Source organism: Mastigoproctus giganteus, chromosome 13 (assembly GCF_048544385.1).
Source record: "Mastigoproctus giganteus isolate SK-2022 chromosome 13, ASM4854438v1, whole genome shotgun sequence".
In the NCBI taxonomy this organism is placed as follows: Eukaryota; Metazoa; Arthropoda; class Arachnida; order Uropygi; family Thelyphonidae; genus Mastigoproctus; species Mastigoproctus giganteus.
In genome coordinates this window covers 126,317,683-126,345,024 of record NC_143587.1, presented here as the reverse complement: position 1 = coordinate 126,345,024, position 27,342 = coordinate 126,317,683, and the positions used below count along the sequence as shown (strand labels likewise).

The following is a 27,342-nucleotide window of genomic DNA, read 5'->3' as shown; positions in this document are numbered from 1 at the left end:
AGTGATTCTTCATGAATTAAGAATCTGCAGATAAATGAACCACTACGTGGCAGTGATCACAGTGTGCTGAAGTGGGATTTACTCAGAGAGGTAACTACCATTAGGGGTAAAGGGAAGGGTTATTGCTTCCGTAAAGGCGACTACGATGGACTGACACAGTATTTAAATTCTATACAGTGGGACCAACTGATGATGTGACCAACAGCAAATTCAAAATGGGAAGAATTCAAAGAACTTATCTTGGAAGCTACTAGGCTTTACATACCAAAAAAGAAATATTGTTCAAGGTTTAGGCCAAAATGGATGTCAGATGAACTAATGAGGCATATGGCAGAGAAGAAAAATGCATGGGATACTTACAAATTAACACGACACAGAAGCCTATGATAGATACAAGTTGATATGCAACCAAGTTACAAAGGAGGTTAGGCAGGCGAAGGCAGATTACGAGAAATCCTTGGCAAGGGATGCAAAGAAAGACAGCAAAGAGTTCTTTACTTATGTAAACTCTAGAAGGAAGGGGATGAATCAGATTGGTTCACTTGATATTGATGGGTCAATTGTGTTGATGATCCTGCTCAGGTAGCTAACAAACTAAATGAATATTTTGCATCGACATTCACACATGAGGAGTTATTCAGCGAGGGGAATGCCAGAGTTGTATTCAACTCTAACAGTAAGCTACAGAATTTTGAAATAACTGGGAGTTAAGTGGAGGAGAAATTGTTGAAGATAAACACAAGAAAGGCACCCGGGGTGAATGGGATCTATCCAGTTATTAGCATTAGTAGAGGCATTTGATGCAAGAAAGCAAGCTTATGCAGCATCAGCCAAAAAAAAAAAAGAAAACCCACTTCCACTTCACCCCTCTGTTCGTTCAAAATACCTGTCCAGCTGAGCCTTAAACTTATTTAGGCTATCAACCTCCACTACAAGGGATGGAATTCTGTTCCACCAACCAACCACCTGCTGGCTAAAGGCAAATTTCCGCACGTCTATCCTACATCTGTCTTTCCTCAATTTGAATTTATGCCCTCTCAGGTGATTTTTCTGAGCTAGAGGAAGAATCCCATCAGCATTAATCATGCTCATCCGTTCAAGGCTTTATACACCTCTATCAGATCACCTCGCTGGTGCCTAGTCTCCAGACACTGTAATTTGCAAAACTTAAGCCTTTCTTCGTAAGAGCACCCCTTTGTTCCATTCACTAATCTTGTTGCCCTTCTTTGTACTCGTTCCAGCAGCTCTACATCCTTCTTGAAATGAGGCCTCCAGTATACAGTACTCTAGGTGGCCTGACCATTGCCTTATACAAGGGAATAATCACATCCTTATCCCTGCTGGAAAAATTCCTGTATATCATTGACAATACTTCATGACCTACTCTTGCAGCCCGTCTGCACTGCTCAGAGAACTTCATATCTGCCTGCACAACCACCCCCAAGTCCCTTTCATTCTCTACCACTGTCAGTGCAGTACCACAGAGTTGATATGTTGCTCTGGGGTTGCTGTTTCCCATGTGTAGCACTTTACATTTGTCAATGTTAAACTTCATTTGCCACCTCTCAGCCCATCTGCTCAACCTTTCCAGATCCTTTTGCAGTAGCATAGTGTCAGTAGTGTCCTTGACAACCCTGCCAACCTTTGTATCGTCTGCAAACTTGGACATTAAGCTTGATATACCATCATCAATATCATTTATAAATACTTTAAATATATTAAAGGAGGCAGCAAAGGAAGTAAGCAAACCCTTAGCCATAATTATGAGAGCTTCCTTGGACTCAGGGGAGGTACCCATAGACTGGAAATGTGCAAATGTGACCCCAATTCACAAAGGAGTATCAAAGGCTGACACAAGTAATTATAGACCTGTGAGCTTAACTTCTGTTCCAGGAAAATTAATGGAGGCACTGGTTAAAGAAGCACTGCAGGATCATTTAGACAAGACTTCAGTTATAGCTCGGACACAGCATGGTTTTGTTAAGGGGAAGTCTTGCCTGACCAATTTGATTGGATACTATGATGCAGTCACAAAAGAACTGGATGCAGGGAATAGCTTTGATATTATATACTTGGATCTTAGAAAGGCTTTTGATACTGTTGCACATGGAAGACTGCTACACAAATTGGAGCAGTGTGACATGGAGGCAAATTGCTGCTATGGATAAAGAGGTGGTTGAGGGGGAGAAGACAGAGTGGTAATCAATGGACACTGCTCATCGTGGACTAATGTTATTAGCGGAGTCCCTCAGGGCTCAGTGTTGGGTCCATTATTGTTTTCTGTATTTATAAATGATATTGATGATGGTATATCAAGCTTAATGTCCAAGTTTGCAGACGATACAAAGGTTGGCAGGGTTGTCAAGGACACTACTGACACTATGCTGCTGCAACAGGATCTGGAAAGGTTGAGCAGATGGGCTGAAAGGTGGCAAATGAAGTTTAACATTGACAAATGTAAAGTACTACACATGGGAAACAGCAACCCCAGAGCAACGTATCAACTCTGTGGTACTACACTGACAGTGGTAGAGAATGAAAGGGACTTGGGGGTGGTTGTGCAGGCAGATATGAAGTTCTCTGAGCAGTGCAGATGGGCTGCAAGAGTAGCTCATTGAGTATTGTCAATGATATACAGGAATTTTTCCAGCAGGGATAAGGAGGTGATTATTCCCTTGTATAAGGCAATGGTCAGGCCATACCTAGAGTACTGTATACAGGTCTGGAGGCCTCATTTCAAGAAGGATGTAGAGCTGCTGGAACGAGTACAGAGAAGGGCAACAAGATTAGTGAATGGAACAAAGGGTTGCTCTTACGAAGAAAGGCTTAAGTTTTGCAAATTACAGTGTCTGGAGACTAGGCACCAGTGAGGTGATCTGATAGGTGTATAAAGCCTTGAATGGTTTGAGCATGCTCAATGCCGATGGGATTCTTCCTCTAGCTCAGAATAATCACCTGAGAGGCATAAATTCAAATTGAGGAAAGACAGATGTAGGATAGACGTGCGGAAATTTGCCTTTAGCCAGCGGGTGGTTGGTTGGTGGAACAGACTTCCATCCCTTGTCGTGGAGGTTGATAGCCTAAATAAGTTTAAGGCTCAGCTGGACAGGTATTTTGAACGAACAGAGGGGTGAAGTGGAAGTGGAGTTGTTTTTTTTTTTTTTTGGCTGATGCTGCATAAGCTTGCTTTCTTGCATCAAATGCCTCTACTAATGCTAATGTCCCTAAAAACTTGAAAATAATTTTTTGCTTTTATCATATAGCATTCTTGTTTTAGTTAAAGTAATGCATTTGTAATCATAACTCCACTATTCATAAGCACAGGAGCATAATACTTTTAAAAGATGAAGCCAAAATGTGACTTTGAAAGTCCATTTTAATATACATAAAAATATCAATCACAAGCTCAGCGATATTTGAAAAACCCATTAAAAAAAAGTAAACTTTCTGTAAAACTGCAAAACCGACAAAACACCTGTTTTGCATTTGGCAGAAAACTGTGTATAAGATCAAAAGTTCATAAACTAGTATACAGTGAAACTTCCCTTTAACGGACAGCCATGGGGAACGAAAATCTGTCTGTTAGAGAGAAGTGTCCACTAACAAGAAGTCTGAGGGAGAAAAAAAAAAAAGAAAGAAAAATCGTTAAACGTTTAATCTAAAATTAAATTAAAATATATACAGATTTTGAACAATATATTTGTAAATAATATACAATTACATACACAAGAGATAAATAAAAATCGTTAAACGTTTAATGTAAAATTAAATTAAATTATATACAGATTTTGCACAATATTTTTGTAAATAATATACATACAATTGTGCTATGCATATTATGACTTTATCTTAAGAAAAATACATACAGTAATCACTTATTTTCTTCTGCACCTTCTTCCGGCTGATAATTTTGTTTTCAACATTTGTTTGGAGTGAAGAAACTATCGAAAGTCCTTCAGTATCTTCTTCAGCGGCGAAAAACATTTTTAAACAATTGATTTGTATGAGCGCTTCTTCTATTTTCATCGGTGGTTCGTTGTTAATATGTTCTTCAACAGAATGATCTCCTTCCATTTCTTCATCGTCATGAGGAACTTCTTGAAAAATATCGATGATAATGTCGTTGATATCTAGAGCACCATCTTCTGGTTCGAGTCTATATCTTTGTAGCCAGGGTCACTTGTAGCGTAAGTATCGTACATTATCAATAGATGTTGAAGTTCTTGTTCTTCTTGGTGCTCCACATTGCTGTTCACAACTTCAATTTTTGCATTTGAGAAGCCAGACTTTACAAAACAGTTCACGACAGCTTGTTTTCTAATTGCGTTTACTGAAGAGGAAATCCACTGAATCGCATCTAGGATGCTGAGTTTCTTTGCAAGGTCACTCGCACATGTTACATCGTTCATGTTTGCAATGAGATGTCTTAAAACACGTTTTCTGTAGTGAAGTTTAAAAATTTTTATTATCCCTTGATCCAATGTGTTTGGTGGCAGAAAAACGATTTGAATGTTGGACAATTCAATGTGCGGGTGAGATGCAGCATTATCCATGAAAAGAATAATTTTTCTGTTTTGACGAATCATGTTTTGGTTAAAGTGACTTATCCATTCGCCCATGATATCACATGTCATGCACGCTTTTTTATTAGACTTCCAGTCAACATTCAAAAGATTCAACTTTATGCCCTTGAAACAACAAGGATTTTGTGGTTTTCCTATAACAAGAGATTGTTCAAAGTCTCCCAGTATATTTGTACACAATACTATAGTCAAGCGTTCCTTATAAATTTTTTGGCCCTGATACTTTTCGTTTTTTAGACTCATTGTTTTTTCAGGAAGAGCTTTAAAAAACAACCCTGTTTCGTCACAGTTGTAAATATCCTTAGCTTCAAAATCACGACATAAATCTTCCAATTTGACGGTCCACTCTGTTATAACCCCAGTATCGACAGATCCACCTTCACCACTTATGGTTTTCCAAGAAATTTTATGACGAGTTTTGAACTTGTCTAGCCATCCCACAGAAGCTTTGAACTCATTTACTCCCATAGATTTCGCAACCACCAAAGCCTTTTCCTTAATAATAGGCCCATTAATGGGAATTTTTTTAGCACGTGTGCGACAAATTTGAAGTCCAACAGTTTTCGTGAATGATTTTTGAACCTGATCATTTACGTTTTGCCAAAATTGTTTGAGCAGTTAATTTTTTTTTCTTTAGGATGTCGCTTACCTGCGTCTTCCCGATTTTGAATTTTGCAGCGAGACTGCAAACACTATTTTTTTGCCGATCATACACATTAATGAGTTCGACTTTATCTTTTAAAGTTAAATGTTTCCGAGAAGACATTGTGCACTTCACACGACACTGAACAAAACTGAAAACTGAAACTCAAAAGATGAAAGGCCGACAAATTCCCCCCACCCCCTACTGCACACACCGAATTCATCAGAAGTTTTACACGTGCCTTAAAATTCTTGAAAAAGGGTTTAGAACGGCGACATAAACCTTGATAAAATTCAGAGAATCGGAAATAGAAAATAAACACACGATTGAGACAATACGTGAAAGAAACGTTCCTAGAAAAAGGGCCATGAGCTCGCCTGCTGTCCGCTATTGGGAGATGATCGAATTAAGTGCTAATCTAAACGAAACAGTGCAGATTGCCTGTCCACGTCTGTTACAGAGAATGCCCGCTAGACAGAAGCTGACAACACGTTAAAACCAATAGAGGAGAGTTGGGGAATTTGAAAATGTCCGTTGTAGAGAGATGTCCGTTAAAGAGAGGTGTCCGTTAGAAGTTTCACTGTATACCCAAAAAACAGGTGTCATATGGAGACTGAATATCTCATTATTAACTCTTATATAATTAAAATTATAAACAATTCAACTTGAGTTAAATGCTTTTCTTTTATGTAAATAAACTTCGTGCACCACAAAAAATAAAATTAAAATATCATGACTTACCAATAAATATTGGCACTATTTGCTCCTCTCCTCAGCTCATGCAACAAAGTTCCAGATGCTGTGTCAAATACTCTAATTAAAGTACCCTGCCAGAAGGAGGCAAAAATGCAAATTTACAGTTATATGACTATTTGCTACATGTAGACAAAAATCAGTAACTAACTAGTACCTTTATATGTTATAGCTGAATTTCATAACGTTTATCATGTTACTACTTGTTCTATTTAGTGCACTCTTACATTTAATCCTAGTTGTTATCAGTGAAAGGTAAATATACCAAGTAATTCTACTTCTATTTGAAGCTCATTGCTATGATAAGGCCAGCTCAAGTAATGGATAGCATACCATTAAAACTAGGTGTGTCATTCAAGCAATGAGTGCATTACTGAGTCATGAACAAATTAATATAACTACCATTTTTTCCAGACTATAATAAACAAAGCACCTAGATTTCAGAAAGCAAAGTTTGAGAAAAACATTTTATTTAAAATCACAAGGGCCTAGCAAACAAACTATGTGTAGTACAAATTTACTTTTTTAAAATCTCAAAACCTTGGTGTAGTCACACTGATCGTTACCAAAAAAATGATCTGAAATTTCTACTTTTTTCAACAAGTTCGTCTTCAGTGCACTCAAAGGCTTTGCTGATATCATATTTCTTGAAAGATTTCAAGTTTCTAGAAAGAAGCAGAGTTTGATTTTTTTTGGCAATAAAAGGATGAGTTTTAATGAGACATGCAAAATGCTTCACTCAGATATGACAGGCAACAATAAAACAGCCTGATTAAAAAGACTGTATCACTGCATACACCGAATAGACATTCAATATTGCCTAAAAGTGAGTTTTAGGCAATATTTTCCAAGAAAACGTCTTATAGTCGAGAAAATATGGTAATTACCTCTACTATACAAAAAATATACAGAATGCTGCTCTCCTATTCTAAAATTTAACTGTTTAGATATAAAAGACTACTGGCTGAAATCCTATTTTTTGGAAAATTTAACATTAGAAAAAGGCCTTGAGGGTGGCGACAAGCTTTAAGCCTCTATTTTATGTGGATTCAAGTCAGTTTATAGTACATTTCCTTAACATCAGTTTGTTTTCCTGGTTAAAATTCTCTCCAGTATAATGTTCCTGACATTGAAGCAATTTTTCTTGGTGATTTTAATGTTATGGAAAACTTGTTTTGGGAACCCAGCTTAGTTGAGAATCTGAGGGGCCTTTATGAATACTTACAACTTTACATAACTTGTACACTTACCTATTGGAATACCAGACAATACTAACCACAAAACCAACAATCTCGATCTTTTCTTCACCAACCACCTTTTTATGGTTCTCCAGGTACCCCAGATCATAACTTGGTAGTCTGTTCTGCAATGGAGGCCTCCCTCCCTCCCTCTCTCTCTCTCTCTCTCTCTCTCATGGCCATTCTCAGCCGTGTCATTTGGCATTACAGAAATGCAAAATGGGACAATCTGCACAATTGCTATTCTTCTTTCTTTTTGGTTGGATTTAAATTTTAAATCTTCTGATCCCAACATTTGCTCTGATTCTTTAAAATCCTTTATTCTACATTCTCCCCTACAATCTCATTCTTTATCTAAACCTTAGTTTTCAATAAATGTGCTAAAGGCTGTTCATGAAATATGAATGCAGCATATCACAAGTGGCTTGCATCTAAATCTCCAGCTTCATTCTCTGCCTAACACTAATTTTCACAAGAACTGTAAAACAGTTATTAATCAATCAAAACTCAATTCTGAACAGGCTAACTTGCTTCTTGTCCAAATGGTAGTCAGACATTCTCTTCTCTTGCTACAGCTATTCACTCAACTTCTGTCCATCTATACTCCCACCTCTTCCACAACCTAATGGTTCTACTCCATCCTCAGATAAATGTAATGTTGACTTACTTTATATGTTCAGTTCTTTCTCCTATTCTTTTCCTCTAATCAAACCAGATAGATTGCACTCAATTCTACCTATGGTCTTCCAACAGATGTACATTAAAAAAATTCTGAACAATCTTTATGTCAATAAATCTCCAGATGGCATTTTTCCACTTGTTCTCAAAACCTGTGCTCTTGAGCTTGCCCCTGTTGTCTGTTTTTTTTTTTATACTTTCTTATTCCACTTTCTTCTTTTCTTCTGCTTGGAAATTTCCTCATATCCAGCCAATTGTTAAAAAAAGGTAGCAAATCCCTCTAATCCAATTTGCACTCCACCATGCTTACCTCTACTCTTTCCAATTTTGAAATTCCATCAACTGCCAACTTTTAAAAACTATGTCCATCTGATTAATGACTGCCAATGTGGATTCCACTGGTGTTAATCGATTGGTGATATAATAGCCCATATTACTCATCTTTTGACTGAAAATCTCGTGAAACTCATTTGATTGTGTTTAGCATGAAGTTCTCCTAAATAAGCATCCATTTTATGGCCTGCTGGCTGGTTTTTTTTTTTTTTTTTTCCCAATTCGGGTATCCAGTTTTCTCTCTGACCAATCATTGTGGGTGATGATAGATGGCTGTGTCTTCTAGCTTCTCCATTCCCCTAAGTTCAGTTTTCTCTCACTCTTTCCTCTTATACATTAATGTCCTTCCATAGAATAGAAATCGTATCCATAGTTCTGCTGATGGTAGCACACTACATTTCAGCTTCCAGTTTTAGAAACCTTGCCTTTACAGAAGTATAGATTCAGCATAGGCCCCTTTTAACATTCTATATGTTTCTGCTGATATTTTCTTGAAACAAACAAAATCTGAGAGCAGCATACCATTCCCTACATGTCACATCCATTATTAAGTAGGCAAAACTGAACAGGCATAAACTTGACCAACTGCAAAGGTCACACCCTGTGCACGAGTCAAGAAGTACACTTGTTTCTGGAAAATTATGTTCATTCTTTATTGAACTGCCCTCATAATATTGTTTCTACATCCAGGGTGTTGCCCAACCAAAACCTCTTTCAAACTTTTAGACCAATGGTTCTCAAGGTGGAAATGCTTATTTAATAAACATACAGAAGACACTGAAATTTTCAATGCTTTCTTCAAGCCTAAATCAGAGGTATCCGACCTTTTTGTGAATTAGATATATTCAAACTTTTCAGCTAGTGTACAGAGTACAACTTTACTCTAGCTGAAATTGTGCCAGAATGGTATGAATATTTCTTTAATCAAGCTTATGCATTAATTGCTTAAATTAAAAAAAAAATAAAATAAAAAAATTTCAGCAATAAAATGACCAACAGCACCGCCAAAGTAAGTCTGAGCATGGTGTGATCATAGGTGTCAGAGATGCCAGTGCAAATCTCACACTGCCACTCCGCTAGGATGTAGCCTCACAACAGTGTCTGAAGTGTAACAACACACTGTTGTGAGTAAGCAAGAAAATACATGTAAATACAAAATACAATGGCTGTCCTATGACCACACAGCTTATTGATGCAAGGCCACCAGAGAGTGAAAAGAACTATGCAGTCAACCGACAGTCAAATAGTAATACAATCATCACTGGAGTACAATCAGTGCAGTACAACAGTGGTGTGCAAAGGGTTATATCAGAATGCACAACACATTGGACCTTGTCACAGATGGGTATAGTATAGCAGTAGATGACCTAAACAAGTTCTGCTCTTTTTAGCTAAAAACAAGCAGCTACAAATACAGTGGGCATAGAAACACCAACACTGCACATTTCAGGATTTTAACAGGTCACTTGATCTTAAAAATCATGGTTCCAGGATTTACAAGATTAGTACCGTAAAAAAAACCATGGCAATAGCAGCAACATTAATCAATGGACCCACCATGCTAGGTGTCAATATTGTAGGCTGGTTGTGAAAACATGATGGTTAAGTAAATTTTTGGTGGCATATGTTATGTCTTCTGATATCAATATGAATGCTACAGCCTAATTAAACACTCTACTGACCAGGTGCATCTTCATGCTTACCAAGTTTATCCATCTGGTAAGTTATTTCTAGCAGAATATGCCATGTCGCAAAGCATATACTGTTTGGAAATAGTTCTGGAGGCATGAGGGTGACTTTAATATGCATCAGTGGCCTGCAGTCATTACCAGATCTCAACCTGATTGATTGAGCATTTGTAGGATGAAGTGGAATTAGCTGCTCGTGGCAAGGTCTGTTGTCATCCAATCTGGCAGAAATAACAGGATGTGATTCTAGTCTGCATGGGTCATGTGGATTCACAAACAGCCTCAGGATTTAAAGGTATGGAATTTGAAGTTTTCGGCACCTCAATGAGTCTATGATGGCAGCCTGAGGCTGTTAGGGGGAATAAAGAAGCCCTACTTACTATTAGGTCAGTGTACCTAATAAACTGAGCATTCATGCCAGCCTTAATTTTTTATATTTTCCATGACAAAGAACGAAAACTGCTATCTATTTACAAATCACTGTTTGTTCACAAAACAAGAAGCCTGCTGACTGTACACAGTATTAAACTCACAGGCCACAATTTCATTTGTGAACATCTGTTAGTTGAAAGACATGAGTAATTCAAACTTCAATGTACACACAAAGCACAGCTGTGACGCTTTCAAAACAAAGCCACACACTAACTGAAGAGTTTGTCTTCCTAATAATGAAGCCACCCAATGCTTAAGGATGTAGTGTAGTTTGTTCTTTCCTATTAATGCCATCCACTGCTGCCATACAAACGAAAAAAACGGACCTAGAATGGAAAAAAAGAAAAGAAAAATATACTTCTCAAGATTATCCAAGGGATACAGAAAACACCAGGACACCACCACCATTTGTTGAAGGGCATGGAAAATTAAGTCATTCTGTATGCATACATTTTGTACACACCTAAAAAAAAAAAAAAAAAAATCCAGAAAATGAAAGAATTACCTTTTCTGAGGCTGTTGCTAATTTTGTACCAGGCAAGTTCAGAGCTATACAACTTAGAGCTGCTTCATGGGCTGTTATATCTAAGGGAGCTTTCTCTGTGTTTGCAAGGTCTACAATTTGTACATGACCTGTTTTTCGACCAGGAAATGCCAGAAGAGAATTGTTGCTATTTGGACACAAGACGCAGAGACCTACAAATTAAATACATTTATTTAATTTGCTGTACAAAGCAGTGCTTTAATAAAGGCAAACATTATATATTTATAAAAAAAACCATAAGAAATATATATCATATTTGAAGCTGAAACCAATGATAAATTTTGGCAAGCAGATACACTGGTGTTCAAAGAAAGTGCATCACACCTTAAAATTGAATAATGTAAGTATATGGCAATATTTCTTATAGATTGCATCAGATAAGATTGACACACGTAGGTGATGGCGCAATATTGCATCAGCTGTTACTTTCAGCATTATAAGCACAATCTGCAAGAGTTGCAGTCATTCCTTGCTTGTGTCAGGATGGCGAGTTATGTGCAGTTGATGCCAAGAAGAAAGAGTGCTATTGTTGCTTTACATGAGGAAGGATGTTATTCCCAACATATTGCTTATAGAGTGTCTTGTAGAGTGTCAGTCGACAGCTAGTAGATTTCTTTCCAAACTCAAGAATACTGGTTCTGCTGATAAGAAAAAAAGGAACTAGGCGCAAACGAGTCTCTAAACCAAAACAGAGCCGCGCTTTGAAGCGCTTATGCCTTAAAAACTGTAAAGCTTCTTCGTCTGAGCTGAAAAGAGAATAGGAAGAACATACAGGAGTGGTAGCAAATGCAGTAACAGTCAGAAGATGCCTCTTCAAAAATGGACTTATAGCCCATCATCCTAAGAAGGCCCTCCTCACACAAAAAATGAAAAGGGCCCGATTAATTTGGCGTAAAGAGCATGTCAAATGGATCCCCGAGCAGTGGAAGTCAGTTATTTTCTCGGATGAGAAGAAATTCAACCTGCGTGGCTCTTATGGGAGACAAATGATTCGCTGTAGATGTGGTGAAGAATACCATTCAGACTGTATGGTGTCTACAGTGAAATTCCCTGCAGCCAAATGATATGGGGGTGCATTTCGTATCATGGAGTAGGTCACCTGCAGTTTATAAAAGGTTCCGTAAATGCCAATGGATACCTGGCTATATTGGCAAGCAAATTGCTGCCAACCATTAGAGACCATTTCAACCTGCCAAGTAACTGCATATTTCAGGGCAACTCTGCTCCTTGTCATTGGGCGAAAAGTGTAAGTAGGCACTTCTGTAGTTACTTTAGCTTCATTTCTGCATTATAGGTTTGATAATGCATTTACATTTGTTACAGGTGAAAAAAATGGTTGGAAGAATGGTCCATTACAACTCTTAGCTGGCCAGGAAACAGCCAGACCTGAATCCTATAGAGAACTGGAATCTGCAGTTGCCAGAAAGAAACCAAAGACCCTTTGTAAACTTCAAGGAAGCCATAAATTGTGTTTGGAACCATGAACTATCAGTTGATTATCTTCGGAAATTCATCTTGTCAATGCTTCAATGGTGTTCTGCTGTCATCAGGGCCAGAGGTGGTTCAACTATTAGTTTGCACCTGGTAAACTTTTCATTGTTTTCCATTTAAAATAAAGCAAACTAAGGGCTTCTCATAACGTTTAAACCATAATTGTTGTGTTTACGAAAACTGTTGTATAAAGGTTGCAAATGCTCATTTTGGAATATTTTGAGAGCACCTGTCAAATATTACTTAGCTTTTTGCCTTAACTATTAATAAATATCTTTTGTTTATATTTCTGTTTGTGATGCTAGTCATTAATATAATATACCATAGCGAAAAAGGGTTAGAAATGTGAAATTCCTAGGTAATGCACTTTCTTTGAAAACCAGTGTATAAAGAAAAAATATTTTATAAACATTCTCTCTCTCTCTCTCTCTCTCTCTCTCTCTCTCTCTCTCTCTCTCTCTCTCTCTCTCACCCACCTACCTTAAAAATAAATTAAATTACATTTCTTTTATTCTTAAATTTTTATTATAAAAGAATTTATAAGTGGTGATACTTGTGAAACTACTTGGAAGCCCTGCATTTCATTCCATTTGTTTGGTTTTTTTAATTGTGATCTGCTTTATGTTAATTGTTGTTCTAATTGATTTTCGAATCATACTTGCCAGAGTTCGTGTCTTTTGCTGTTTGGCATTATCTTTCCTTACATTTGAGTTTCTTTTTAAATGTCACCTGTAAAACAAAGGACCAAGTCCTCCCTGCTATTGCACTGTTAATATTGTGCCTTAGCACAAAGAAGATTATGATTTACAGAAATAAGTATGCTAAGATCAAGCTCAAAGAAGTCTTTTGGAAAAATCTCAGTTGTGGAGATCACTCCCATATCCATTAATGAACTGGAATTTAGCATTAGTTGAAGAATATGATGAAAGAAAGCAAGCTTATATACAGCATCGGCCAAAAACCACCCTTCCCATTTCAAACATCCGGTCACTCCAAATGTTTGTCTGGTTCAGCCTTAAACTTATTTAAGCTATCAACTTCCACAAGAACAACAGATGGAAGCCTGTTCCAGCAATCAACAACCCGCTGGCTAAATGCAAACCTCCGCACTTTATTCTACAACTGTCTTCCTTCAATTTTAATCTATGCTTCCTCGGGTTCTTAATCTGGGCAAGCGGAAGTACCCCGTCAGCATTGAGCTTGCTCAAACCATTCAAGGCCTTATACACCTCAATCAGATCACCTCGCAGGTGCCTGGTCTCCAGATGCTGCAACTTGCAGAACTTAAGCCTTTCATTGTAAGTGCACCCCTTTGTTCCTCTCACCAATCTTGTTTCCCTTCTCTTTACTCATTCTAGCAACTATATCCTTCCTAAAATGAGGCCTCCAGACCAGTAAGCAGTACTCAAGGTGTGGCCCGACCACTACTTTATATAAAGGAATAATCACCTCACTGTCTCTGCTAGAAAATTCCTATGCAGGCACTCCCTGGCTTACATAATACTTCATTTACGTAAATTCGACTTTACGCAAGTTTTTGCCAGCTGATGCAAACTTAAAAAAAATCATGGAAACGTATTTTGCATCCCATAGGAATTAGCATTAGCATAGCCATATGATGCAAGAAAGCAAGCTTATGCAGCATCAGCCAAAAAAAAAAAAAAAAAACCACTTCCACTTCACAACTCCGTTTGTTTGAAATACCTGTCCAGCTGAGCCTTAAATTTATTTAGGCTATCAACTTCCATGACAAGCGATGGAAGTCTGTTCCACCAACCAACTACCCGCTGGCTAAAAAATTTCCGCATGTCTATCCTCAATTTGAATTTATGCCCTCTCAGGTGATTATTCTGAGCAAGAGGAAGAATCCAATCAGCATTGAGCATGTTCAAGCCATTCAAGGCTTTATACACCTCTATCAGATCACCTCGCCAGTGCTTAAGTCTCCAGACATTGTAATTTGCAAAACTTAAGCCTTTCTTCGTAAGAGCACCCCTTTGTTCCATTCACTAATCTTGTTGCCCTTCTCTGTACTTTTTCCAGCAGCTCTACATCCTTCTTGAAATGAGGCCTCCAGACCTGTAATAGTACTCTAGATGTGGCCTGATCATTGCCTTATATAAGAGAATAATCACCTCCTTATCCCTGCTAGAAAAATTCCTGTATATCATTAACAAGACACCATGAGCTACTCTTGTAGCCCATCTGCACTGCTCAGAGAACTTCATATCTGCCTGCACAATTAACCCCAGGTCCTTTTCATTCTCTACCACTGTCAGTGTAATACCACAGAGTTGATACATTGCTCTGGGGTTGCTGTTTCCCATATGTAGTAGTTTACATTTGCCAATGTTAAACTTCATTTGCCACCTCTCAGCCCATCTGCTCAACCTTTCCAGATCCTGTTGCAGCAGCATAGTGTCAGTAGTGTCCTTCACAACCTTGCCAACCTTCATATCGCCTGCAAACTTGGACATTAAGCTGGATATACCATCATCAATATCATTTATAAATACAGAAAACAATAATGGACAATAATATACTGAACCTTGAGGGACTCCACTAATAACATTAGTCCACGATGAGCAGTGTCCATTGATTACCACTCTCTGTCTTCTCCCCCTCAACCACCCCTTTATCCATAGCAGCAATTTGCCTCCAATGCCACACTGCTCCAATTTGTGCAGCAGTCTTCCATGTGCAACAGTATCAAAAGCCTTTCTAAGATCCAAGTATATAATATCAAAGTTATTCCCTGCATCCAGTTCTTTTGTGACTGCATCATAGTATCCAATCAAATTGGTCAGGCAAGACTTCCCCTTAACAAAACCATGCTGTGTCCGAGCTTAACTGAAGTCTTGTCTAGATGATCCCGCAGTGCTTCTTTAACCAGTGACTCCATTAATTTTCCTGGAACAGAAGTTAAACTCACAGGTCTATAATTACTTGTGTCAGCCTTTAATCCTGCTTTGGGAATTGGGGTCACATTTGCACATCTCCAGTCTGTGGGTACCTCCCCTGATTCCAAGGAAGCTCTCTTAATTATGGCTAAGGGTTTGCTTACTTCCTTTGCTGCCTCCTTTAATATAACTGGATAGATCCCATCCACCCCAGGTGCCTTTCTTGTGTTTACCTTCAACAATTTCTCCTCCACTTTACTCTCAGTTATTACTCTCAGAGGTTGATAGCCTAAATAAGTTTAAGGCTCAGCTGGACAGGTATTTTGAACGAACAGAGGGGTGAAGTGGAAGTGGGTTTTCTTTTTTTTTTTTGGCTGATGCTGCATAAGCTTGCTTTCTTGCATCAAATGCCTCTACTAATGCTAATAACTGGATAGATCCCATTCACCCCGGGTGCCTTTCTTGTGTTTATCTTCAACAATTTCTCCTCCACTTTACTCTGTTATTACAAGATTCTCTAGCTTACTGCCAGAGTTGAATACGTTCCTGGCATTCCTCTCACTGAATAACTCCTCATGTGTGAATGTCGATGCAAAATATTCATTTAATTTGTTAGCTACCTGAGTAGAATCAACAACAGTTGACCCATCGATATCAAGCGGACCAATCTGATTCATCCCCTTCCTTCTAGAGTTTACATAAGTAAAGAACTCTTTGCTGTTTTTCTTTGCATCCCTTGCCAAAGATTTCTCGTTATCTGCCTTCGCCTGTCTAACCTCCTTTGTAACTTGGTTACATATCAACTTGTATCTATCATAGGTTTCTGTGTCACGTGTTAATTTATAGTTATCCCATGCATTTTTCTTCTCTGCCATATGTCTCATTAGTTCATCTGACATCCATTTAGGCCTAAACCTTGAACAATATTTCTTAGTTGGTATGTAAAGCCTAGTAGCTTCCAAGATAAATTCTTTTAATGCTTCCCTTTTTGAATTTGCTGTTGGTAACATCATCAGTTGGTCCCACTGTATAGAATTTAAGTACTGTCTCAGACCATCGTATCGCCTTTACAAAAGCAATAACCCTTCCCTTTACCCCTGATGGTAATTACCTCTTTGAGTAAATCTCACTTCATCACACTGTGATCACTGCCACCTAGTGGTTCCTTTATCTGCAGATTCTTAATGCATGAAGAATCACTACTGATAATCAAATCAAGAATATTACTCCCTCTAGTTGCCTCCCAAACATGATGTAGAAAACAATCATCCAATAAATCCACAAAAGCCTTGCTAGTGTGTGAGTGACCAACCCACAAATTCCAGTCAATATCTGGGAAATTAAAATCCCCCGTTATAAGACTCTCTGATGTACTGGCCCACTCTATTTCCCTGTATAGTTTCTTATTATACTCATCAGAGTCATTAGGCCAATAGCACACTCCTACTCTCAATTTTGATCTCCCAATGCTTATGTCACACCAAACTGACTCGACACTGCACTGTCCAGTGATGTCAACTGGCTTCACTTCCTTGGATTTTATGTGTTTCTTAACTAATAGCATAACCCCTCCTCCCTTCCTATCCTGTCTATCCTTTCTGTAGACATGTACTCCGCAAATTCCATTTCTGCATTCCTTATATCTGTGTGACACCACGTCTCTAATATCCCAACAATATCCGCCTTTGATGCTTTGAGCAATACTTCACATTCACTCAAATAAATGGAGGTATTGTGAAAATATCGTAATGTGAACCCAATAACACAGTGTTTTTTTTTGATAATTAGTTCCAAGACCTTGGAAGTTGAAATTTTCACCATTCAGTATAATTAAGCGATTTATCTCTTTAAAAAGTCATTTTTATAATGGAAATTGCACTACACTTTCATCGTTATCATATGTTCCCTCATAAGAATAAATTTTGAATGTCTTTGTGATATTTTTCTAAAACACAATTCTGGAGGTCACTACCATAAAACAATAAAAATAATTTGCCCTTTCTGTTTTATCAGGCCTTTCTGTTAGCGCACTATATTATAAACAGGTAGTAAACTTGATCTTATTGCATTTGCAATAATACCGATAACTAGAATTCTGTGGGTTTTTACATTACGGTATTATGGTGAAAAGAGTTCCCCTTCACTGAAATCTTCAATCATATAAAAAACAAATCTTCAGAATCTTCTCTTCATTCCTATTTACTTATTACAATGGTGAAGGGAAAGGGACAAACAAGGAAGTTCAAGTGCTGGCAGTGCTAGGAAACTAAACAAAATTGATCTAGAAATAAAGATGATTAATTAAGAAGTATGAAGCATGACAAAGTTTGTCATCTATTTCACAGAATTAGGTCTTGCTGCTTCAACAGTGAATACTATTTTAAGGGACGGCACGCATACAAAAGAACATGTTAAAGGATTAACGTATTTAAGATCAAGTGATCACAAAACAGCATTCAGGTGCTATATCGAAGATGTAAAATCAGATTCAGTAGCTAATGCACCTGAATCCAATGGCCAATTAAGAAAAAGCAAGAACTATTTATGAAGATATTAAGGATAAATACGGCAAGCCCCAAGCCAAGTTCGTGGCAAGCAATGGGTAGTTTAATAGGTTCAAGCATCAGACTAGTTTCCAAAACAATAAAGTATGCAGTGAATTCTCCAGTGCTGATTCTGCAGCTGCAGAGAAATTTTATGGTGTTGGAAAAACCCCTTCTAAATCTCCACAGGTTTCAATTGCACATTGGCATGCTCATCAGCTGGAGAGTTAATTCTGGCAATGATGCCTGAAAGGTAAAACTTGCTGATGTTATGACTATCTCCTCTTTCTTTTTGCAATTTTATTATTTTGAAATTTTTGTAATTGTGTATACTTTTGTAATTTTTCCTGCACGAGACAAAAAAATTGAATGAATAATTCTATTTACATGTTCGTTGAACATTTCTCTTGTGCTTCTATGATATTCAGCACGCATAGTTGAGTGCTGCATAAGCATTTAGGGAAATTCCGACAGGTAAAATTAGACTTATGTAGATTTCTGTGGAATGCAACACTTACGTAAGTCAGGGAGTGCCTGTTATCATTGACAAAACTCCATGACCTGCTCTGGCAGCCCATCTGCATTGCCCAGAGACCTTCATATCTGACTGCAAAATTAACCCCAGGTCTTTTTCATTCTCCACCTCCTTGAGTGTAGTACCAACTGTGTGGTACTACACTCAAGGAGGTGGAGAATCGATATCATTGATAAATACACAAAACAACAATAGGCCCAGTATTTATTCATATTCCCGCTATATTATCAACTAACAGAGTGACTAATAAACTGTTATTTAAACTATGAAAACTTTGGCAAAAAAACAAAACGAAAAAACACCATAGGAAATATTAAAATTGACTGAAACAGCATTATATAAATGAAGCTTTGTCAATGTGCCTCTAGTCTAAAGAAGAATTATCTGAAGGGTTGCTCTTAAGAAGAAAGGCTTAAGTTTTGCAGATTACAGTGTTTGGAGACTAGGCACCTGCAAGGTGATCTGATTGAGGTGCATAAAGCCTTGAATAGTTTGAGCATGCTCAATGCTGATGGGATTCTTCCTCTTGCTCAGAATAATCATCTGAGAGGCAATAAATTAAAATTGAGGAAAGACAGTTGTAGGATAGATGTGCAGAAGTTTGCCTTTAGCCAGCGGGTAGTTGATTGGTGGAACAGCCTTCCATCTTTTGTTTTGGAAGTTGATAGCCTAAATAAATTTAAGGCTGAGCTCGACAGGGATTTGGAACAAATGGAGGGGTGAAATCAGAGCTTGTTTTTTTGGCTGATGCTGCATAAGCTTGCTTTCTTACATCGTGTGCCTCTACTAATGCTAATAAGTGAAGCTGAATTTGAATATGGGGAGTACAAGGTATACAGGAATGACATGCAGGAGAAGAGAGGTGGAAGGGCTCTTAGTTAAGAAGCATATTAAATATAAAGCAGTGCATCAAGGTGACAAGTGCAATGTTGAGTCACTTTGGTGTGATATAAGCACTGGGAAAACAAAACTGAGAATAGGAGAGAGTTGTAAGCCTAATGACTGATGAGTATACCAAGCAGCTATATAGAGAAATAGAGTGGGTCAAAAATGTATCATAAATCAGAATGTCTCATAATGGAGGTTTTAACTTTCCTAATGTTAACTGGAATTTGTGGGTTAGTCACTAACAGACTAGCAAAACATAGATTTCTTGGATGACGGTTTCCTACAGCAGCATGTTACAGACACTACAAGAGGAAACAATACTATTGATCTCATTATTAGCAGTGATTCTTCATGCATTAAAAATCTACAGGTAAAGGACCCACTGAGTGGAAGCGATCACACTAATGTAGTATTTAATTAAAGTACTGTCAAGGGAAAACTTTTGCAAGGATCTCAGAGTATTTATATATTGTGCAGTGGAACCAACTGATGATATTACCAACAGCAAATTCTAAATGAGAAGTATTCTGAGAAGTATCAAAAGAAGCTACTATGCTTTTCATACCAACTAAGAAACTCTGTTCAAAGTTTACACTTAATTGGAAATCAGATGAACTAACGAGATTTGTGGAAGAGAAATGCTTGTGATGCATATCAGGCAATACAGTAGATGTAAATTAGTCATAATCATGTCACGAGAGGTTAGGCAAGCAAAGGCAGATTATGAGAAGTCTCTGGCAAAGAATGCAAAGAAAAATAGCAAAGACTTTATGCTTATATTAACAGTAGAAGGAATGGGTTGAATCACATTGGGCCACTTGAGATATGGGTTAACTGTTGTTTCAGGTTGCAGACAAATCAAACAGGTATTTTGTATCTATATTCACACATGAGGAATTCTTTAGGGAAGGAGATGCCAGAAGATTTTCAAACTCTAATGAGGAGCTAAATGACTTTATGACAACTGAAAAGAAAGTGAAGGAGAAATTGTTGAAGATGGACATAAAAAAGGCACCCGGCATGGATATGAATCTATCCAATTATTTTAAAGGAGGAAGCAAAGGAGGTAAGCAAACCCTTAGCCATAATTATGAAAGCATCCTTGGATTCAGGGGAGGTCCCTATTTACTGGAGATGTATGAATGTATTCCGAAATCATAAGGGGGGATCAAAAGTCGGCACGAGTAATTACATACCTTAGCTTAACATCTGTTCCAGGGAAAATAATGGAATTACTGGCTAAAGAAGTAATGCAGGATATGTGGACAAGTAGGTAATTATACTGCAATCACAGCATGGATTTGTTAAGGGGCAGTCTTGCCTCCGTAGCCGAGTGGGCAGGAGCGGGAGTGTAGTAGCACACGTTCTTTGAGTAGACCGGGGTTCAAGCCCCTGACTGCTGAATACGGTCGATCTGCCAACCCGCACTGGACCAGCGTGGCAGATTACGGTCCATTTCCCTCAGCATGAATTGTTGAGAAGGCTTCCACCCTGCAGTGGGTTGATAATGGCTGCACTTTACTTTTTTTTTTTACTTGTCTACCCAACCAGACAGGTTACTATGATGCAGTGACCAAGGAACTGGATGCAAAAAATAATTTTAACATCATATACTTGGATTTCAGGAATGCTTTTAATACAGTTGCACATAAGAGACTGCTATACAAACTGGAGCAATATGGCATTAAGAGCAAGTTACTGCTATAGATAAAGGGATGGTTAAGTGGTTATCAATGGGCACTGCTCTTGGACTAATGTTATTAGTGGAGTTTCCCAGGATTCAGTGCAGGGTCCATTGTTGTTTTCAATATTTATAAATGTTATCAATGAAGGTATATCAGGCTTAATGTGTAAGTCTGCAGATGATACAAAGGTTGGCAGGGTGGTTAATAACAGTCATCAGGGTAAGCAACTGCAACAAGATCTAGAAAAATTGGGTCAATGGGCTGAGAAATGGCAGTTGAAGTTTAACATTGACAAATGCAAGGTACTGCATATGGGTAGTAGTAATCCCACAGTAACACATCAACCGTGTGATCAACCAAACTCAGGGTAGTGAAGAATGAAAAAAAACTGGGAGTAATTGTGCAGCTAGATATTAGCATTAACATTAGCATTAGTAGAGGCATTTGATGCAAGAAAGCAAGCTTATGCAGCATCAGCCAAAAAAAAATAAAAAATAAAAAATAACCACTTCCACTTCACCCCTCTGTTCATTCAAAATACCTGTCCAGCTGAGCCTTAAACTTATTTAGGCAATCAACTTCCACGACAAGGGATGGAAGTCTGTTCCACCAACCAACCACCCGCTGGCTAATGGCAAATTTCCTCACGTCTATCCTACATCTGTCCTTCCTCAATTTGAATTTATGCCCTCTCAGGTGATTATTCTGAGCAAGAGGAAGAATCCCATGCTCAAACCATTCAAGGCTTTATACACCTCTATCAGATCACCTCGCTGGTGCCTAGTCTTCAGACACTGTAATTTGCAAAACTTAAGCCTTTCTTCGTAAGAGCACCCCTTTGTTCCATTCATTAATCTTGTTGCCCTTCTCTGTACTCGTTGCAGCATCTCTACATCCTTCTTGAAATGAGGCCTCCAGACCTGTATACAGTACTCTAGGTGTGGCCTGACCATTGCCTTATACAAGGGAATAATCACCTCCTTATCCCTGCTGGAAAAATTCCTGTATATCATCGACAATACACCATGAGCTACTCTTGCAGCCCATCTGCACTGCTCAGAAAACTTCATATCTGCCTGCACAACCACCCCCAGGTCCCTTTCATTTTCTACCACTGTCAGTGTTGTACCACAGAGTTGATACGTTGCTCTGGGGTTGCTGTTTCCCCATATGTAGTACTTTACATTTGTCAATGTTAAACTTCATTTGCCGCCTCTCAGCCCATCTGCTCAACCTTTCCAGATCCTGTTGCAGTAGCATAGTGTCGGTAGTGTCCTTGACAACCCTGCCAACCTTCGTATCATCTGCAAACTTGGACATTAAGCTTGATATACCATCATCAATATCATTTATAAATACAGAAAACAATAATGGACCCAATACTGAACCCTGAGGGACTCCACTAATAACATTAGTCCATGATGAGCAGTGTCCACTGATTACCACTCTCTATCTTCTTCCCCTCAACCACCCCTTTATCCATAGCAGCAATTTGCCTCCAATGCCGCACTGCTCCAATTTGTGCAGCAGTCTTCCATGTGCAACAGTATCAAAAGCCTTTCTAAGATCCAAGTATATAATATCAAAGTTATTCCCTGCATCCAGTTCTTTTGTGACTGCATCATAGCATCCAGTTAAATTGGTCAGGCAAGACTTCCCCTTAACAAAACCATGCTGTGTCCGAGCTATAACTGAAGTCTTGTCTAGATGATCCCGCAGTGCTTCTTTAACCAGTGACTCCATTAATTTTCCGGGAACAGAAGTTAAACTAACAGGTCTATAATTATTTGTGTTGCCCTTTGATCCTCCTTTGTGAATTGGGGTCACATTTGCACATCTCCAGTCAATGGGTACTTCCCCCGAGTCCAAGGAAGCTCTCATAATTATGGCTAAGAGTTTGCTTACTTCCTTTGCTGCCTCCTTTAATATAACTGGATAGATCCCTTCCACCCCAGGTGCCTTCCTTGTATTTATCTTCAACAATTTCTCCTCCACTTTATTCTCAGTTATTACAAGATTCTCTAGCTTACTGCCAGAGTTGAATACACCTCTGGCATTCCCTTCGCTGAATAACTCCTCATGTGTGAATGTCTATGTAAAATATTCATTTAGTTTGCTAGCTACCTGAGCAGGATCATCAACAGTTGACCCATCGATATGAAGTTCTCTGGGCAATGGAGACAGACTGCCAGGACAGCTCATGGAGTTTTGTCTATGATATATACAGTAACTTTGCTAGCAGGGATACGAATGTGGTTATCCCTCTGTATAAGGTCATGGTCAGGCCTCATCTCGGGTTCTATATACAGCACTCCAAGTAACAAAACATTTGAGCTAATGGTACATTAAGATCGAATGTTTACACACGGTGCAGATGTCTTGCAGTGACGGAAAAAAGAAAGCGGAAAGTCATGTGATTGCTGTATTTGTTTATGTCCACCATTTTTAAAGTGAATGCTGTACTGATATCACGGATTACCGCTGTTTTACATTTATTTTAAATTAAAAACTCCTCACTATAGCTCCTAAAGTTAATACACCTCATACAGAGAAGAAAAGAAGAACAACATTACAGTTTAGTGACAAATTTGATATAATCCAAACTATTACATTAATGTCACCTGGAAAGTTAATTCATATATCCATATGTATTGTGTAAATTGCATGTGTTCTCTGGTCGACTGTGTTTTGCTGAACGCAAAACCCCAGTTTCTGGGGGGGAAAACCTTGCTATCTACCTGAGACCAGTTAACTCAGCCACAGGGTGTAAAAAGACCAAAACAAAGTTCTTCATGTCATCTATGGAATTCAAATCCGGGCCTTTTCCACCAGGGGTGGGGAAGACCGACGATATCACTGTGCTACTGCGCATATAATATAATATAGAAATAATAATAAAGAAAATAGAACGGGGTGTAAGCGAGAGTGTATTGAATCCAGAAAATAACATTAGATCTTCAACATGTTTATGTTTTTATGTGCAGTTAATAAAATTGCATTATTAATCTTGCTGTTTTTTTATTTAGTCTCATTATTTCTGCATTAAATATATTAAAAATAAAACTTTCTAGATAACAAGAAAATCTAAATAACAGCACCCTGAATCTCCAACTGTGCCATTATTCTGAAAGTCTACTGTACAGGAAAATAACGGAAAAGTACAGGGCTGGAGGCCTCTTTAGGAAGGATGTACATCTGCTGGAATGAGTGCAGAGAAGGGCAACTAGATTGAAGGGAACAAAAGGGTACTTTTACCTAGAAAGGCTTCAGTTCTGCAAATTGCACTGTCTCGAGAGTAAGCACCTGCAGACAGAATTGAAGTGTTAAAGCTTTGAATGGATTGAGTAAGCTATATGATAATGGCATTCTTCCACTTGCTGAGACTGCACACACGAAGGGGCATAAATTCAAGTTGAAGACGGATAGTTGCAAGATATATATGCAGAGGTTTGCCTTCAGTCAGCAGCATTATCAGAACGGGCTTCCATCTGTTGTGAAAGTGGATGGGTTGAATAAATTCAAGGAAGAACTAGATAAATTCTTGAAAGGTACGAATGGGTGAACTGTAGTTTTTTTTCTTTTTTTTTTTCTTTTTTGCTGATGCTATATAAGTTTGCTTTCTTGCATCATTTACCTTACTACTACTACTACTTCCCTACTGAATGACTGACTATTGTTTTCTCTTAAAACTTAAAAAAAAATTTCAGACTGCTTGATCTTTCTCTCTTCCCAAGAGATTTAAGATGCTGCAATAGCAAAGCAGTGAAACGCAAATGCACAGAAGTACATGCACTTTGAGTGACAATGGTTCAAGCCTGCATTACTAATAAATACACCGAGTGGACAGAAATCATGGGATACCTACCTAGTAACAGGTAGGCCCACCTTTTGCACAGATAAGGGCAGTTACATGGCAAGGCATTGAGTCCACTAGTTCACTAAAGCATTTCACAGGTATTTCCATCCATGCTTGCTGCACCGCTGTCCATAATTCCATTGCATTCCTGGGTGTAGGATCCAAACTCAAACAGACAAGTATCCCAAAGATGCCCCACAGGGTTCACATCCAGTGAAAGGGGAGGCCATTCCACCGTGATAAAATCTGTGACATGCCCTTCGAACTTGCCCTCTGGATGCATGATGACCATGAAGAGGATGCTGATGGTCTGCACGGATAGACACGTAACCTGGACCATTCAGAGATGTGTCTAGACATAAAAGAGGTCCCAACATGTGCCACTTGAACACACCCCAGACCATTACCGACCATCCACCTGCCCAAACAGTTCCTGTTGACATGACAAGTGCACAGCTTCGTGCAGTTTCTCCCAGATATGCATCATCCGATCCACTCAAAACAACTGGAAATGGGACTCATCGGACGAGGAGACCTGTCTCCAATCATCCAAGGTCAGTGCCAATGTTCTTTCACCCAGCTGTCCAGTTTCTTTCAATGTTCTTTCGCCCAGTTTTACCCAGAGTCCTGTGTCGTGGTATTAGCGATAGTGTGGTGGTGGTTCCCACAACCTATTGAATCTAATGACTGCCTGATGGTCTTGGTGGAGACATTTCTGGCACCTCCCTCATCGAAGTCAGTGGTGATTTATGCCATAGTTGCTCTCTATTTGGCTGACACGTGAGACAGATGTCAACAGCCACATTCACCCACAACCTTTCTCCACCCACAGTGCTGTCCACAATGAAATGTTATTCAGGAAATAATGTATTCCTGATACTGTCGAATGGGGATAGTGCAATTTCTGTACCACCTAAGCGATAGAGTGACCCATGCGTTGGGCACCCACTATCATCCCTCTTTCAAAGTCAGTTAACTGATGACACTTATCCATACAGACATCAAATTACCGCCTACATGAATGCAGTGTACCTATATACCTGCCAAGCGGTGGGTTCATTCAGTAGCAATAGGGATGAAAGCACTGCGTTGCCAAGGAACCAGGTATCCCATGAATTCTGTTCTTTCGGTGTACAATAATGTTCCTGTGTATCTCTATCTTGTTGAACTTCTCTAGCTTTATGCAGTCATCCTGGAGTATAAACAAAAAATTTATTTGTTTGTTAGTAAGTTGTCTACTGGATCTTGCTATGGAGCTCATCAAAATTGCTTACTTGCATTGCAAGAATGAATGCTGTAAGGATACAGCCTAAAGTTACTAGTAAAACTAAACTCTGGTAGGACAACGAATTAGATGCTACATTCAAAATTAAATAGAAGTTGTTCAGACAAAAACAGAGAGGTAAATTTTAATTATATACAATTTGATAAACAAAAATCCCCCCTGCAAATTATGAAAGTTATATAAGTAAACTAGAAATAACTGTGTTAGTATTAAGAAAAAAAATTATAAAATTTTGGGATACAAAAATATACCCCAATATACGTAAAAAAACTTTTGAATTTTTTTTTTAATGTACTAAATACTGTAAGTTCTAATACCTCTCGTTTGAGGTTTTAATGAAAACCTCAAACAAGGTATTAGAACCTACAGTATTTAGTACCATGCTTGGGTTGGAGGCTGAGAAGACGAAAGAAGATATTTGTTGACATTACACTTGAACTTCTGTAGACTGTAATTTTTGGGAAATATGTACGAAGGAAGGTTTGTCCAGAAAACGGCAGTTGAATCAATAAACAAGGAAAATGAAAAGTTGGTTCTGTGAGTTTGAAGTTGGACAGTAAATGGATGTTGGCTGGTGGCAGCACGTGTTCTGACTGTTTTGAAAGAGAGAGTGGGAATTATAGAAGCCAATTCAGAAGAACTGTGCCCATGGTAGTATCTGTAGAAAAGGCATGCAGCAGAAACAGTACGTCTATAAGACAGCAAGTGGGGAGACTCTGTTAGAGAGGAGTCATTAATTAACCTAACTGCCCTCTTCTGAATGGAATGGAATCTAGAAGCCTGAGAGAGGCTTTGGGGGCACTGCCCCAGATGTGAGAACAATATTCCATGGTAGAGCAGATTTGTGATTTGTACAGAGTGAACAGCTGTGGAAGAAAAGTACTGCCGGGAGCGAAAGAGAAAAGCAACTTTTTTAGATGTAGAGGAAGCAATATTTGTAATGTGCTTGTGCCAAGAGAGATTATAAGTCAGGGTAATCCCCAAAAGAGATATATCATCTTGCCTAGAAATCGGCGTGTCACCAAAGATAGGCATAGGAGCAGAAGAATACTTTTTGCGAGATATAAGACAGGACTGAGTTTTAGAAGGATTGAAATCAACTAAGTTGTCTTTGCCCCACTGGAGAATTACCCAGAGATTGACATTTAAGGAATTGGTAGTGGATATTTAAGAAGTTGAAGCTGATTGAGCAGGGCAAGATTTCTCAAAATGGAAAGTGGAATGCAATGTGCTATCATCGGCAAAACTATGGATAGGATTTCCAGTC

General features: G+C 38.5%; 1 protein-coding gene across 4 annotated transcripts in view; it reads right to left on the bottom strand.

The window, feature by feature from the left end:
• LOC150076426 (WD repeat domain phosphoinositide-interacting protein 3) overlaps positions 1-27,342 on the bottom strand; it is a 179,928-nt gene that overhangs the window by 33,139 nt on the left and 119,447 nt on the right. For all 4 annotated transcript variants that reach the window (XM_090388009.1, XM_090388010.1, XM_090388011.1 and 1 more), the window contains 2 exons: positions 10,854-11,044; positions 5,968-6,053 (listed from right to left, as the gene is read on the bottom strand). In XM_090388009.1, the coding sequence (XP_090244135.1) occupies positions 5,968-6,053; positions 10,854-11,044 (277 nt within the window). The remainder of the gene's footprint in view (positions 1-5,967; positions 6,054-10,853; positions 11,045-27,342) is intronic.